The 16,736-nt window shown below is 40.2% G+C and overlaps 1 protein-coding gene across 7 annotated transcripts in view; it reads left to right on the top strand.

The window, feature by feature from the left end:
* DOT1L (DOT1 like histone lysine methyltransferase) overlaps positions 1-16,736 on the top strand; it is a 77,230-nt gene that overhangs the window by 40,618 nt on the left and 19,876 nt on the right. For all 7 annotated transcript variants that reach the window (XR_010385066.1, XM_064497240.1, XM_026114155.2 and 4 more), the window contains 13 exons: positions 872-951; positions 2,376-2,444; positions 5,339-5,445; positions 6,416-6,457; positions 7,886-7,969; positions 8,696-8,930; positions 9,388-9,501; positions 10,372-10,463; positions 13,392-13,493; positions 14,095-14,232; positions 14,834-14,959; positions 15,825-16,306; positions 16,543-16,666. Coding sequence is in view for 6 of the 7 variants with exons in the window: in XM_064497240.1 (XP_064353310.1) it covers positions 872-951; positions 2,376-2,444; positions 5,339-5,445; positions 6,416-6,457; positions 7,886-7,969; positions 8,696-8,930; positions 9,388-9,501; positions 10,372-10,463; positions 13,392-13,493; positions 14,095-14,232; positions 14,834-14,959; positions 15,825-16,306; positions 16,543-16,666 (1,795 nt within the window). In the remaining variant the exon portion in view is untranslated. The remainder of the gene's footprint in view (positions 1-871; positions 952-2,375; positions 2,445-5,338; positions 5,446-6,415; positions 6,458-7,885; positions 7,970-8,695; positions 8,931-9,387; positions 9,502-10,371; positions 10,464-13,391; positions 13,494-14,094; positions 14,233-14,833; positions 14,960-15,824; positions 16,307-16,542; positions 16,667-16,736) is intronic.

Here is a 16,736-nt window from a genome sequence, read left to right on the forward strand (position 1 = left end):
ACGCAGGGTGCTTCACGGCTTCTAAAAGATGTCGAGGACTCCTATTGCAAGCTGGTAGGAAACGGGGACCAAGGACAGTTAGCCACTCCAAGCAGGAACAGACTTTCTGGTTCTTAAAAATAGGCGGCTTATTTCTTTAATCCATAACGTGGAATCATCTGTGTGATTTTACCTTTGTGCAAGTCTCTCTTTTTCTGCGTGACTGATGTTTTTCAGGAGCAAAACCCTCTCATTGGATTTCATAACCCAGAAAGAAAGATGCAGCTCTTCCGTTGTAGGTTAGGATGAAGCGCAGAGCTTAGGACAGGGATAATGCATTGAGAGACATGAGCTGCCTCTTTACATTATGAAGGAATTTAAACTAGCAGAAAAAAAGCTATGATATTTTGCTGTGGTGTTTTTAAACAAATGTGAAGAAGTAATTGGATCAAGTCTGTATCTGTTACATTGGAGTACTGTCTTTCCTGTGTGGCTTTACTACCCCAAGTGCACTGGTAGCTGTTAGTGTTGATCTCAGTATGAGAGATGGTGAAAATATTTTGAACATTGTTTCTGTGTTGAAACTTGCTGACGTAACTATTAAGTTCATGGTGCAAAACCCAGCAATATGATGAGAGGAATCGTCATGGGATGACAACTGTTTCGGCAATATCTGTGAAAGCTAAAGATAACTTACTGTCTTGTGAAACTATGTAAGAGGGAAACTTGTTTGCTGGATGGAAGTAGCTGTATAATCAGGGACAAATAGCATTTTTCTGTTTCATAATAGTGGCTATCACTTGTAGGCTTTTTTGAGGGATAGTAGTGTGTGCGTGTGTACTAAAATGCCGCTTGTCTGTCCCTGTTTATTAACTAGACCATTATCTTGCAGTGTTATTTTTGTGAATAATTTTGCCTTTGGTCCTGAGGTGGATCACCAACTGAAGGAGCGATTTGCGAACATGAAGGAAGGTAACAAATCGAACGTAAACTCTTTTCCGTTGGTTTCCTGCTTGCTGCGGGAGCTGGTGGTGGTAATGGTTTAGTTTTAACCATCAAAAGCCAGGTTGGTGGGTTTCATTCTGTTCCTTCTGGACAAGTACCTGCACCGCAGTGGTTCCTCCTCGGACTTCTTTCTTCCTGTCTTAAATATACTCCAGTCCACGTGATCCTCCTTGTCTGGAGACAGCTCTGCACGTTAAGATTTTATGTGGGGCTTTGTGGGGTAGGAGGAAGTACTGCCCCTTCCCTACCTGCTCTGGGAGTTGGCGAAACTTCTGACTGTGAATTTGCAGTGTTTGGATGCTCTGAACGCCAAGGGCGGGGAGAGAGGGGTAGAGGATATATGTAACTGTTGAAGCTGCAAAGCTTCTTGGCTGTATATGCAGGCGTTTGTAAATCCAATTTCTGTAATTGCATACAGAATTTAATTGCTGGATTCTCCTGTCTAAAATTGCCACATTTGGAATTGGGTATTAACTAATAAGTGTTGAAATGTGGACGCTGTCACTGGCAGCATCTTGGGTGCCTCCCGAGAAGATGCGTCATGGATATTAGTGACTGGAACGTCCTGTAATGCCGCAGTGGCCCTTAAGTTACTGAGACAGTCCTGGTGTCTCAGTTTCTTTCCGCTTAGCCGCATGGACAATTAACTCTTTTATTTGGATATGGCAGAAGTTACAAAAATAAGTATTTTTTTCTTGAAAGTGTGTGGAATGAACCAAAGAGGTGACTTCAATATAGCAGCTTTGTGCTGAAGTAAATAGTGCAACTTCTGGGCTCTGTTGCAAACCAGAAGACTCCGAAACTTAATCTGTCTTCTCCGATTTTACTGGTTGATCTTTTTGATTTTTCTTTAGTAGTGACTTGAGAGAAGTGGAAAGACATGGCAAGTTCAAGAGCTCTTTATAAAATCGAGACACCTGAGTTCTCTCCACAGTTCTGTTTCATAATTCGCTCAGGCTCTGTGCCTTTGATTAAATGACCATAAATAGCTGTAAAATGGAGATTAACATCCTTTTCCTTAATAAAAGGACTTTGGGGGCTTGTGTATAAAAGACCCTAACTAGGAATGAGATAGCAGTGTTCCTAATTAAATTTTCTGTAGATTGCCACAGAGAATTAATATGCTCCTTTTTCTGAAGTGTTTTTAAGATCTGTCACTTTTAAGAGGTCCTTGATGTGCTGCCTCATAGCTAGCTAGTGGGACTAATATATTCGCTTTCCTGGATGCTGCCAGAATTAGCTTTGTGATATATATATTTTTTCTGGTAATGGTATAAAAGTGATAATCTTATTTGGGCTGCTCTTTAGGGCTGTATACTCAGTTATATTTAATAACCAATCATTTGTAGAAGAAACAGTGTTAACTGACTTTGCAATTTTTCTTTTTCCAGGTGGGAGAATTGTGTCCTCAAAACCTTTTGCACCTCTAAATTTTAGAATAAACAGTCGAAACTTGAGCGGTATGATTGCCCTTTTTCCTTATTTATTGCTATTACACGGTATTCATTATCTGACCCTGTCTATAGTGGGACTTTTTGCTGCTCTTTTAAGAGCTGTCTAAGTATATAGAAAAATGCTGTTGTATTATAGCACACATGCCAAAGGCACAGGTGTCTTAAATAAATAAATCCACCACAAGAGATAGACACTCCTTTCATGGGATTCATCCTGCTACGTTTAGATGTCTATAGTGCAGATGTTTCCCTAGCTTCCTATGCCTGGCTGTGTTTTATAGTCAAAGAGAAATAAGATGTTTCTAGGGCGTGATTCATTATTAACTACAAAGGGAGTTGCAGGGACTAGCTTGCACATAGACTCCTTATATCAGAGCTGTCTAAATTTGGACAGGTAAATCCCACCAGTCGCGATTTGTAAGGCTTAGAAGCTGAAGTGTACACCTTTGAATGCCTTATCTTCTCTACCATAAACTGATCAAACAGACCCATCCCATGAACACCCGGTTGCGGTACCTGCTTTGCTGCCAACAGTCTTTTTTTATTCCATCTGAACGGGGTAGGCTTCGTATTTGCCGATGTTACCCTTTGCAGATCTGTGAACTGCGATCTGAAGTTATGAGACTGCTCATACCCCCGTGGTGGTGGTTTTGCTTGTGAGCTTTTTCACTTCGTATTGCTTGAGAGCTTCGCAAGCAGTAGGAAGATCCAGACCAGGGATTACGTGCATTGCCTGTGTCCAATGCAAAACCCTCCCTAAACTAAGGAAACCCACCTTATTCCCCTCCTCCTACAAACATGGCAAGTGGCATACTGAGTTACAGATCTCAGTCTCTGTATTCCTTTATTTTGGCCTGCCATTTATGGAAACTCCTTTTCAAGAATAGTAATTTGAAGACTGTCATTAAGACATTTCACTGAAATAGTGCCTTTGTGGCTTATTTTTGCTAAGCTCAAATTGTCGCAAATGCCCTTGGCATTGAACATCCCAAACTGCCGGATTCTTGTGTGTTTATGATACTATTTTCTGTGATGTCTGATTGTTTGGAACCTCATTAACCATTTTGACCCTGGCTTGCCAATCCTTTTTGGATAGGGACTTAAAAGACAGGGATGTGCTACTGGCAGTCCTCAAACCTCCAGAGAGCTGAGATCAGTCTGTCACTTCTTAATAAGACAAAGAGCACCTAGGTAAAGCCTCTTACCTCTTTACAGCATGCTATATAGCTAGATGAAATGGAAGAAGGGACTTCTGAGGCTTCTGCTAAGAGACCTGCCTACATACATAATTTCTTGGCCTCTCAAGCATTTTCTTTCCAGGCTTTTCACTCTCTTGTTCTCTCTCCTTTGCTAGGTTTGGGATGCTGCAGTTTTTAAATAGGTGCTGGGGAGGCAAAGTAGGCAATGCACTATTTCTCTCCCTAATAAAAGGCCTGGTTTTGACTATCAGTTGAGCCATTTCTTTATCCTGTTTCAACCTTCACCCTAGTATGATTTCAGTGGGAATAATTTTCTCGACTGCCACCTGATACTTAATGCTTAATGTGAATGTTGACATTAAAATTATGTAGAGATAGCTAGTTAAGATTTGGCCTTAATTTTTGCTTAGCGAAAGAATAGGTAATAGTTTCCCCTAATAGGTAACTCTTACAGTGATTCCAGTAAGAGGTCTTCAAAAGAAGTTACCTTTGTATACTACAAATAACAGGGAGGAGTTGTGGAAATCTAGTTTTGGGTTTTAATCTTGTTCTGCAACCATACTGTACATGGGAAATACCAATATCAAGTAAACTTTCATGTGATATTCTGGACTGGGACTTGTTCCAGGCTTAATAGCTTCTTCTAAATGACGCTTTTAAGGAAGCGTAATCCACTTAGAGATCACGGCATAAAACATGGCATATCTTTGACATACAGGGAAGGTGATTTGTTCGCTTTGCTGTGCTGGCTTTATGTGGCTGCCTTGCCAAGTTTTTCATAACACCTTTTATTCAGCATTTTTTTTTTTTTGTGCCCAACTGTGACTTGGCTGATGTGGCCTGCTGTCTGTTAATTCTTCTGTTCTAAAGTATGAACAGTTAAATAACTGAAAACATATAACAGAAAGGATAAAACTTTAAGAAGGAGGTAACTTTTTTCCTCAATGCCAGTTTTGTCCTTAGTAATTCCTTCTGGAAAAAGAAATGGAAATGTGGGAAGAGTTAGGACAGACCAAAACAAGTATTAGAATTTGGGTAAAATGGTGATTGCAGTTGCTGAATCCTAAATATTACTTTCTGACTCTTCTGGGTAATTTTCTCTTTAATTAGAAATGTGCCACGGTATTTCCTCTAGAGTCATGCCACTTGGTGTTCAGTGGTTATGGAAATACTTAGACACATCCTATACCTATTAGTTTTGGGGAACAAAACAAATATAGGCAAGAAAACAAATATAAAACATTTGTCCTCAATCCAAATATAGCACAGTTATAGTTTACATGGGTTGGATCTGTCCACATTCTGTAGCTGGTCCTATCTAATTAAATCCTGCCTGTCACTACAGATGTGTTGTCACTGGTTTCCTTGTGCAAGTTATTTCTGAGACATAGGAAGGTCCTGTTGTACTAAAAGTTTGTCCTAACTCCTAACTTTATTCTAGAATGGTTGAGTGTGAAGAAGTAAAAGGTAGATCTTCAACATGCATTTCCCAGGTTTTCTGTATGGGGCCTATGGCAAGGGAATAAGAAATGCTTTTTAAACTTGTTGCTATACTTTATTCCAGGACATTGCTCTCTGTATGCAAAATTTATCTTTTTGTTGGGAACCTGCTTTAATACTGCATGGCTGGATTCAGCCCAGTAGTACTGAGTGGAAAACTGGTGTGAGCTTTAGTTCCCTAATTTGGCTTTCTTCCTTTAGATATTGGCACTATAATGAGAGTTGTGGAGCTATCACCACTGAAAGGGTCTGTGTCATGGACCGGGAAACCAGTTTCTTACTACCTGCATACTATTGACCGAACCATAGTGAGTATACAAATACAGGCCAGTAGATCTCTGGCTGCTTTGCCTACTTTGGAATCAACATGCCAACTTCAGATCCTTGTTCTTGAGAGTTGTTGTTATATTGTTCTTGCATATTTACAGACCTATAACACAGCTTATTGGAATGGGTGCACTTCACCAGTTATGCGCTCTGTCTAACTAAACATGCAAAAAAAGCTGTGTGGTTTAGCCTTTGGCTGCTTCAGAGCAGCATGTTGCACAAACAGATTAATTATGTACAGTGCTGTGGTAGTCTGTAAATTAGTTGAAGATGCATTGATTTAATTCCTTTCCATGTTCCAGTGTAACAATTGTGTATAGTACTCTTCCTTTTCACACTGAGTAAAGATTCTGTGTTTTTGATTCTTTAATTTGCTTTGCCATATACATAGCACTTCATTTCACGATTTGCAAGCAGTAATTCTCAATCTTAATTGAAATTGCAGTGGCAAAGCTTAGTCGCAATGCTGATGTGTTCGCTGTTTTTTCTTTTTTTTTTAAAAATAAACTTTTGTGGAGAAATACTTCATTTCCATGGTATCTGAGGTTTTTTTGCAATATGATGGTAAGACTACTTTTCTAAGCCTACTTTAGTCTAATAATGTCATTAAAGAACATGCTAGAGTGCAGACAAATATTTTAGTGGCGTATAAGAATGAAGTAGCCTCACTGAAAATAACCTTCTGTTGAGTGGAGATATATTACATAAAGCTTTAAAACAAGGATAGGCTGTACAGAAGATGATAAACCTTGTTGAGGCTTGGATTATGTCCTGCTATGCAACATTAGAGTCTGTGACTTTAGAAAGAATGAATGGAAATGGCTTCTTGATGTAGCTTATCAGAGGAAAAAAATGGTCAGAATTTCTGCAGTTCTGCATTTGTTTTAAATGAATATTTTGTTCCTATGTATTCTGTTCTGACTTACAAAATGATTATCTTTCCCTTTTCAGCTTGAAAACTATTTTTCTAGTCTCAAAAATCCAAAACTCAGGGTAAGTTTCAGTCAATTTTCTGTAGAAAACTTAAAATAATGGAGCAACTATTATGAGGACTTTGTTAAAGATCTTCAGAATTGCCAGAAAGCAAAAAAAATTTTTGATGACTAAAGGATGTGCGTGGAACTTAGTGAAGCATCATAAGCCATCAAGCGCTACTGCAGTCATGTTCAAGAGTTTCATAGCTGAGAATTAACAGGACAGCCTCAAGGTGTTTTTTCCCTTTGCATTGGAGATCTATAAAGAGCTATTCATTCACTAAAGAACTGAAGTTTAAGAAAGAAATGGTAAAGTAAATCTGTTCCAGTGTTTGGCTGCATCAAAATGAAGCTGGAGAGCACTCTGAGCTGTTAGTTTTGGGGGATGTTATTGAAGACATGAAATGCAGTGCTACCACATGTGGAATTCAAATGCCAGATGTTTTCTGAGACTCTGTGCTGGGCTGTATTGGTCTGAAATGACCTATGGGGCTGGCGTTCCCAGTGAGGGGAATGAAGCGAGGCCACTTAAACTTTAGGAGAACACTATTCTTCAGGTTGACTTTCTAAGTAGGAGTTGAAAACAGACTAATGGTAGCTGTGGGACCGGGTATTTCAGGCTGCTAAATTCAAACTCGGGAGAAGACAGACTTCTGAGAGTCAAAAGTAAAAATGCAGGGTGGTGCCCATATATCTTTGAACTACCCTGTTTTTAATGGTGAGGCTGTTTAAGCAAATTACCAACTAGACTGCATAAATGGCAGATTTAAATTGAAAGGATGTGGGGGTTGTCAGAATTGTTTTATGCAAATTAAACCTCACCTGGTACAAGGTGCAGGAAAGGCTTTTTGTGAGTTCTCTGACAATTTCCGTCCCTAGTGGCTAGTTGAAAATAAACCTTAAAAGTCGCTTTGTGTGTTTAGGCTTGTTTATAGACTTGGCTGCAATTGAATTTGTTTTGTTGAACGGCTTTGCCATTTGAAGTCATATAAGGTTTTTGTAATGACATAATAACTCATGGAAGGTTGAAAGTATAGATAAAGCTATACCTTTGGTGTTTGGTAAGCTTTCGCTTTTTGGTGTGTGCTGTGGGCTTTTTATTTTATTTATTTATTTTATTTTTTAATACACTGGTGTTATACATAAAATGTGACATGGAGAGGAAGAAGTTGTGGCCTACTCTCCTTTCCCTTGAGGCTGCATGTTTCAAGCCCTTTATAGTAGATATTGCAGCACAATAGGGTAACTTGCATTTACCTTCCTTTTCCCACTCAGTGTTGTCTGGGGCAGGGTAAGTTGGTTTTTTCCCTTGCTGGTAACAAAGGATGTTTTCCTTTTTTATTTAGTCTTTATATGATAACAGCCTAGAAGAATAAGCTGGGAAAGATAAGGGTCTGTATTAGAAATGTAACAGCAAATTATAAAGTCTTCTCAAATGTTTGTTCAGGAGGAACAAGAGGCAGCTAGACGTCGTCAACAAAGAGAAAATAAGAGCAACACAACTACTCCAACGAAGGTTCAAGAAAACAAGGTGAACTTCTCGCGTTTTCATACAGTAAATGTTTTCTGTTTAGCTATGCTTGGACTTGTAATCTGTGCCAGTAAAGCCTGATTATATGGGAAGACTGTGTTCTGAATGTGTAAACTGCGATAGTCTTGCTGTGGGGAAAAAATGTGATGGAATAACTTTGTAAGAACTGCCCTTGAGAGTTACAGCAGTAGTTCTGGGGGGAAAAATACTGCATGAGGATTAGAGCAGTTGGTTTTCTACCCTCATTTGCCTTCCATACTGACTTGCAGAGTTTTTCCTAAGCTGTAGCCCATCGAATGGAGTTTGGGGTGTGTTGAATTGCTTTTGCAAAGACTCATTTCCTTTCCCATTCAGTTGCATGATGTTGTTAGAAATATAGTGACTGTTCCTGTGCAAAAATGTTCAGTACTTGATGTACTTTGACTCTTTAATGAAATGCAGTAGGTGAAAATACTCAATACAAGGTGAGTAATCAGCTTTTCTTAGACAAGTTAGATTTCCTTCTCTATAATGAGTAGACCCAGAAGAGAGTTGGCACAACTTCTTGGGTGTCAGGGACAGCTCTAATCTCAAGGAAATCTGTCTAGCTGGCAAGTTACTTAATTAGAGTGCATCAGCTTTCTTCCAAAAAATTATTAAATGAAGTTATTCATGCTGGCTTAAAAGGGATGCTGCATGTGTAGGTATAAATGGCTAAATATTAAAGAGCTTTTAAAAATCTCTTAGGATTCTGGTGCTGAAGAAGAAAAGGCTGGGGCAAATTCTGTTAAAAAGCCATCTCCCTCCAAAGCACGTAAGAAAAAGCTGAGTAAAAAAGGAAGGAAAATGGCAGGCAGGAAACGAGGACGTCCCAAGAAAATGAACACTGCAAATACAGAGCGCAAGACCAAGAAGAACCAAACTGCACTAGAACTTCTGCATGCTCAAACTGTGTCACAAACATCTTCATCCTCTCCTCAGGGTGAGTTTAAGGCTGGCAGTAGAAGAAGCCTCGCTTCTACTGAATGAGCTTAGATAAGTGTCGAGGGTCTGAGTGAGTGCTTTGAGGTCCTTCTTGTTTTGTTGCTACGTTTTGTTTGGTCTTCATATTGTAACTTCTCCTTTGCTATCAAAGCAAAGCTCCTTTTGAAGTGGTGGTATATCTCTATCTGAGGTGATGGTGAGTGAAGCTGTCCGTAGTTATTTGCCAGAAGCTGCAGCTTTGCTGTGTCTGAGACCTTGCTGCTGCTGCTGTTTTAAGGATAAATTGTAGATGTCCTTCCAAACACCATTTGTTGTAGTAGTTGATCTAGCCAGTTTACTGGATCTTGCATTGTAAATGACATGTTTTCTAATGGCGAAGCTACTGTGCACTTGCCGGAAACGCTGAATTTCATAAATCGGAAGTGTGATTTTTTTTTTTTTTTTTCTCGCTTTAGATGCATACAAGTCACCTCATAGTCCATATTACCAACTACCTCCTAAAGTGCAACGGCATTCATCTAACCAGCTACTGGTGACACCCACCCCACCCGCACTACAGAAGCTGCTAGGTAAGACTGAAGTTGTGTTAGTGTGTGTGTGTGTGTGTGTGTGTGTGTGTGTGTATGGGGACCTTTATTTTAATCTTTCTAAACATACAGTAAATCAAAGGGCTGTCAATAGACAGCCACGGTGGAAAGCTGTAGATTGAACAGGAGAGGGGGCACTTTACCCCACTACTTCCATTGACATCAGCATGTCTCTTCTGTTGCTTGCTGCTGAAGTTGACATCTTGGTTTGCATTTGTTTCTGATGTTGTTTCAACTCTAATTTGGCACAAAAGAAGGGGAGCTTGGGTATAACAAGAAGTCAAAATAACTTTAAATGGAAATGGCTTGTCAGGAATAACTTTATTTTACGTGAAACCATTCTCTTATTTTTAAATGATACAATCTTGGCGATCAAAACTTAATTTTTGCTGTAAAACTGAAGGCTAAGTCAAACAAAAATGAAGTGCTGTGTGAGTTTTGGAGGTCACAGAGGTGGTGTGGTTGGAAATGCAAGAGGTGATTTAATGAAAAACTTGGGAGTGTTTTTTTTCAGGAGGTGGGAAAAATACAGCTGTAAGATCTGCAGTGGGGAAAGATATAAATTAAGGTGGGATCAGTGTTAAGGCACTGTTCTTCAAAGGGTGGAAGGAACAGATTGTGTAATGGTAGGGGGAGAAGAAACTTATAGTGAGGTACCTGTAATAAGTGGCTAATGGATCCAAGAAGTCAGCTTGCCTTGGAACACAGACTTTCAGCACCGTCTAAATTGATCTTTAGTGATTTGGTCTGACTTACAGCCCAAAGAACAAAAAAAAGGGAGCGAGGAAGGTTAAATGGGAGCATTGCAGTTTCTCTCATTCAAAATGTGTTATCTCCTTATATATTTTTCAGACTCTTTTAAGATCCAGTACATGCAGTTCATGGCATACATGAAAACTCCTCAGTATAAAGCAAGTCTGCAACAGTTACTGGAGCAGGAAAAGGTAGTGTTGTGTGTGGGTTTTTTTGTTTTTGGTTTTTTTTTGTTTTTAACCATTTCTAAACAAAAGCTGCCGGACTACTTTACTAAATACCTTAGAAGAAGGAGGAAAATGCTGGAGGCTGTAATTGTGTACATCTTAATGACTGTGCTGCACCAGACCAATTAAAGACTCTACCAGAGTAATGCTTAGTCTGAATGATTGTGCATGGGGATTTTATTACTAGGTCAGCCTGTCATTTTGTGTGCTTAAATTCCCACTCTGTGAACTGGGAAAGATGCATCTCACCCCTTCCCTCTCGACATTCTGGCCCCTCTGCAGACCATCTGATAAGACTTAATTCTGCAGTTCTATTTGGACATGCAACTGCAGGCATATGCAGGAAGGTGGTGTGGCTTGAACCCTTCTTTTTCTCCCAGACTTTTCATTTCCAAATGTTACAGGTGCAAGAGGTAGTGGTCAACTTTTCCAGCAGCATGTGCTGCTTAAATATGTTCCTTTTCCCCTCTTAGAGGGCCTTCTCTACATGGAGGCATCCTGTGAGCTGCCAGTGGAACTGTACTTAAATAATTAAGTTGTGTTTAATCCAGCTGAAGATTGCAGCAAGTTTGAATGAGGACTTCTTCAGATCCTTGGAGATGAATATTCTGTTTTTTGACATTTTATTCTTTTTATGGTAAATGAAAGCTTAAATGAGTACTGAGTACTGTAGCATCAGGTTGGCTTGTTAAACTCGTAACAAATTGAAGAACAAGATGAGAAAGAGAGCTGTCCATCATAGTTGGCTTAAGGATGCTTCATTCAGTCTCTTAGTACTGATAACATGTTAAGACTACATAGGTGGGCAAAGTGTAAAACTTTAAATAGGGAGTTGAAATACGTGGAAAGGCAAAGAAAATACTTTAATTATGAAGTGTGTGGGTTTTTTTTTCCCTCTGTTGCTGTAGAGTCTTCTCTCCAGCAGAGGGAGGAGATTTACTACCTAAATACCTTTTCTTCTTGTATTGCCTTACCTCAATTAATGAATAATTTAATTGCTTTATAAATTAGTCCTGATGAGGTAGTCTGCTTAGGTACTTAAATAGAGGAACTCTTCCCCTTAGAGCTCAACTGTAGCATTTAACGTCTTGGGAAGTCCACCTTTTGGTAGACCTCGTTGAACATTTCCTTTGTTGCGCGGGCTTTCTGAAAGTGTCAGCATAAAGCTGTTGCCTTGTTTTACGGGATTTTCCATAACTGGAACTCTTTTTCCTACATGAGAAAGGCTAACTTGTGCCACCCCATTCCTTCCTGCAAATTGGTTTGATGCTGTTGTGATGTTAATGAAAACCTTTCTACTACGCTTGCTTTCTTTTGTTTTCACAGTTGAACAGCACTTTGAATTTTGGGCCTTTCCCTTAAGCAGCGTGTTTTTCTGCGTGTATGCATGTTATCAGAAAAATCAGATCATAAAGTTAACTTATCTCCTTGCACAGAAACAGAATGAAAAATGATAGCCTGAAGTTGTGCCGTACACTGGAAGTATGACTTGAGAGTGTGGAAAAGTAATCACTTTGTGTTGGCATCTGACGGCTGTTGCATACTTAAAGACATTTAAAATGGGAAATTCTATGTGAAAAGATTATTTGATGGAGTGTTATGCTGTGAGCACGGCTAGTTAAACTTCATGAAAGCAGATGCAGAACTGCTCTGGCAGAGGTGCTGTTCTGTTTAAGGACTCCCCCTAACATGTGTGGGGTTTTTTTTTGTTTTTAAGTACAAAAAACCTGCCTCTAATACGATTTTAAAATAAACAAGATGCTGTGAGCTGCTAGTTCACCAGAGTACCCTTAGATGGAGCTGTTAGCTGCTCCACTGCTTGTAAAGGCTGAATGAAATGCCTGATGTTGAAAGCATAACTGATTTTTTCAGCATCGCCTATGGCAGTCCGTTTAGCCTTGGGGTGACTCAGCTGTTTGGCCAAAACGTTGGAGCAAGAAGCAACTAGAGCTGTACACCGGGTCCAGTGTTTTTCCCTCGCGCGTGGAAGTTGCCGGTGCTGCTGCTTTGCTTCGTGAATGGTTTGGAAGGTCAAGGCATCTTTCTCCCTTGTCCTCCACCTCCTCGGGAGTGAATGCTCCGTGTTTGGCGAATTCCTGTTTGGTTCCCGCAGAAGTTTTTTGGGGAGGGAAACGTAATCTGCAAAGCTTTCTTCTCTTCTTCTCGCTGTGCTCATCTCGCAACTAGGAATGGAAAAAATGTGAAACTCCTCAGCCAGTCCTACCCTTGCCCTTTGCTGCTCGCACAGTGCAAGACCCTGAAATGAGTAAGCCAATATCTAGTTAAGGAATGTTGCAGGCAGGAAATGTTCTGTGGCTGGAAGGGTAGGGTGGCTCATTAAAGTAATTTTGGCATTGGAAACACAAATGGTTTGGCTTATTTATGACTTTCCTCCTGCCTCCCCCACAACGTATTTTCATTTACTGAGTGTCTTTTGTGAATATTGTGTAGGAAAAGTCTGAATTGGGACTCTGGAGATTTAGAGTCTATTCTCAGTTTAGTAACAGATTTCATACAGATAATCTTTTCCAGTTCTGTTTCTCTTCTGTTGGATGTGGTTATTGCTACTTCTTTACAGATGTGCTAGGCAGATAAAAATGAATTTTTAAGAATGTCCTGATTTTATTTTACTGTATAGCAGAGAAATCTACTTAAAGGTTCTTTTCAGCTTAATTAACTTCCCCAGAGTGTTGAACGCTAACGAATACAAGATGACAGAAGCCTGAGACAGAGGCGCATTAGTTCAGATCTCCTCTCTGAGCTCAGATTCATTTCCACCTGTGTACCAACTTACCTTCTAAACTAGATGTAAACATCTTAAGAGGAAGCTTCCTTCAAGGCATGCTTCAGTTGATGCTAAAAGTGTATTTTCCTCACTCTTTCCTCTTCTAGGAAAAGAATGCTCAGCTACTGGGGACAGCACAGCAGTTATTCACCCACTGCCAGGCACAGAAAGAGGAAATAAAACGTCTTTTTCAACAGAAACTTGATGAGGTAGCCTTGGTCTGGTGGAAATGTATGCTTGTTTGCCATCTGCATGGAAATATTTTTGCTAAAAAGGAGTAAGACCAGTGTGGTCTCGGGTCTTCAGCCTCCTTTTTGCAGATCACATTAAATCGCGTGGAATCTCTTTACTTCTTTGGTTAGGTTTTATCTTCACTGTTGAAATTGTTGTGTGCCACTCTGCCTTTATCTAGGGGAAGGGGGTGACAGTCCACAGGCAGCCTAGCGTTTTATTAAAGGGTAGTTTCTAGTTGAACAAACTCCAGTGCTAATGCAAGTTCAGAAGCACAAAGGGAAACATGGTGGCTCTGCAAAAATAGTGTTCTCGTGGCTGGCAAGGAAAGCTAAATGGCAGTTTTGAAGTTGAATTGCGAGAGCAGCCACTCAAAATGAGGTACTTCTGTCCTTCCTCATTACCTCATTTGTAAAATAGTGATGAGAAAGTGCCTCAGAGAGTGCTGAGAGACTTTCTGTGAACTATGAAAGTTTTACAGGTCTCCTTAATGTTACTTTTGAATGTGACAGTTGTCTCGAATTAGTGTGTCAAGACCTTATTGAATGATCTCTTTCCCTCTCACCCTCCATCCTGTAGTTGGGAGTTAAAGCTCTGACATACAATGACCTGATTCAGGCTCAGAAGGAAATCTCTGCTCACAATCAGCAGTTGAAAGAACAGACGAAACAGCTGGAGAAGGATAACAGCGAACTCAGGAATCAGAGCTTACAGCTGGTGTGTACAAAGCTTGTATCTGAGTAGCAGAGTGATGCTCCCATTTATGCAAGGAGGGCAGGTCACGAGCCAAGGGCTGCCTCACCTGGCTAGTGTAGTTCCTCTGTAACAGAGAAGAATGATACTGGTGGGAAGAATGCAGATGGTCCCTTTTCTTGGAGACCTTTATTTACCTCTAGCAAATGCTGAGATGACAGGCAGCTCTGGCCTCAACTATAAAGCTGTACACAGGCTTGTCACTGAACTTGGATCTGACTGGCCAAGTTTGTATAGTGTTTGCTTCATGGTATCCATAACTCTTCTAATTCATCTCAGTATTTAAGGTGGGCAAGGGGAAAATCTGGATGCAGAGGTGCTTAGTTGTGCTGGATGATAAGACTGGTTTAAGACAGAACCAGGCCACCTCCTGCCACTTTAAAGGGGAACTACAGGACCATATTGGTGGTGTTTGACTTGAGTTGAGAGGAGTTTAAGAGCATGAGAAGCTTCTTGTAGAAATCCAGTTGAAAGATGCATGGCGTTTGCAAAGGCATGCCTTGTGCCTTGGGTGGTGTGAAATAGTGAAAGTCTCTTTTGATCTGTTCATCCTCTGTCTTTGCAGCTGAAGGCACGGTGTGAAGAACTGAAGCTGGATTGGTCAACACTGTCGCTGGAGAACTTGCTGAAGGAGAAGCAGGCCTTGAAGAATCAAATTTCTGAGAAACAAAAGCACTGTTTGGAGTTGCAGGTAGAGAGCAAGGGAAAAAAAAGATCTAGATTCACCAGCCTGGGTTAGCTCTTAGATAGTAGGCCCGTTAGGGTATTTGATTAAATACAATATTAAGGATAAGCTAGGTGGCTGTTAAATATTTATCTCTAGAAAAAATATCAGAGGGTTTTGGTAAACTTGAGACGAATAAGAATACAGATAACTTTTTGACTCTCAGGGTAATTAAAGGAAGCAGACACTATGACTTGATTCCCTGGTTGTGCTGTGAAAGACGGAATCACGGTTTATCTTGTCTACGTCATTAAAAAGCTTGACCTAGTGAAAAGAAAGATCCTACTTGTTTACATAATGTGTGACTTCAGTGTCTTCTATGTGTTCTGAAGTTTCAGTTCAGGAATTGGTTTCCACAGAATGTCACTTAACCATAGTGAAAACAAATGAAACTCCTGTGGCTGAAGAACTTTTTTCTTTCCTTGTGAGATAAACTTTAGAGTTTTTTGCTGGATGCCTTGACATGGGGTGACTTTTTCCTTCTGTGACTGGCAGTAGTGAGTTACTCCGTACTTCTTATATACATATATATATATGTGTGTGTGTATGTATACATATGTATATATTTATATTGGAGATATCTTATGTTTGCTTCCAAGAATTGAAAGGTGCTTTCTAATGGTCTCTGAGCCATTCCCCTTACCTGCACCTTTTGATCTCACAAGATCAGAGCAGCCTGTTGAAATTTGGTTCTAAAATTGTAGGTCACTTGTTTTGCATTATTCCCAGAAATGAGTAGACTATTTCTGAGAAGTATATGACGGCAAAACTCCATAATGTGATAGAATTCTTAAGTATGGTCGTTAATCGTTGTCCTCCTCTTCATTTAAAGATCAGCATTGTGGAACTTGAGAAAAGTCAAAGACAGCAGGAGCTCATGCAGCTGAAATCGTATACACCGTCTGATGAGTCACTGTCAGTACAGCTACGCAATAAAAACCATTTGAGCCGTGATCCTGAGGCTGATCATGGCAGGTTCCAACTTGAGCTTGAATGCTCAAAATTTCCTATGCCCCACATCAATGGCATGAGCCCTGAACTGTCCATGAATGGCCATGCTACTCCCTATGAAATTCATAACACTTTTAGCAGGCCCTCCTCCAAGCAGAACACCCCGCAGTACACGACCTCTCATCTGGACCAAGAAATAGTTCCATGTACTCCAAACCACAACAGCAGACAGAAGGCAGACAAGATGACAAGCTTGTCCTTACCCGATTACACCAGGTTTTCCCCAGCTAAAATAGCACTAAGGAGACACTTGAATCAAGATCATGCAGTCAATGGAAAAGCAACAACTAATGAGCTACAGAGGTGAGAGTGATCATTTCCTAGGATGGGAAAAGAGGGGTAGTATTATTTGTTTTTAGTAACAGTAGTTTATCTGGATTGTCGAAAAATAGTTTAAAATAGTTTTATACACTGAAAGCTTTGTGTCATAAGCCAGCAAAACCAGCAGTGCCAGCTGATCAGGTAAACAAGGTGGTATAGTGCCTTGAGTTTGGGACAAGAATTCCTTGTATTCTAACTGTCATACATCTCTGTTCCAGAGCTGACCATGTAAAAGAGAATGGCCTTACATATCCAAGCCCTGGTATTTCAAATGGCATAAAGCTGAGTCCTCAGGAAACTCGGCCCTCTTCCCCAGCGGCCTTACCAATTGCAGGCGAGAAGGTAAGAAGATGTCTGATTATGCTCGGGTGCAAAGAACCTGCTAGAACAAAGAAAAAGTAGGCCAGACTGG

The sequence above is a fragment of the Dromaius novaehollandiae genome, chromosome 25 (genome assembly GCF_036370855.1).
Source record: "Dromaius novaehollandiae isolate bDroNov1 chromosome 25, bDroNov1.hap1, whole genome shotgun sequence".
In the NCBI taxonomy this organism is placed as follows: domain Eukaryota; kingdom Metazoa; phylum Chordata; class Aves; order Casuariiformes; family Dromaiidae; genus Dromaius; species Dromaius novaehollandiae.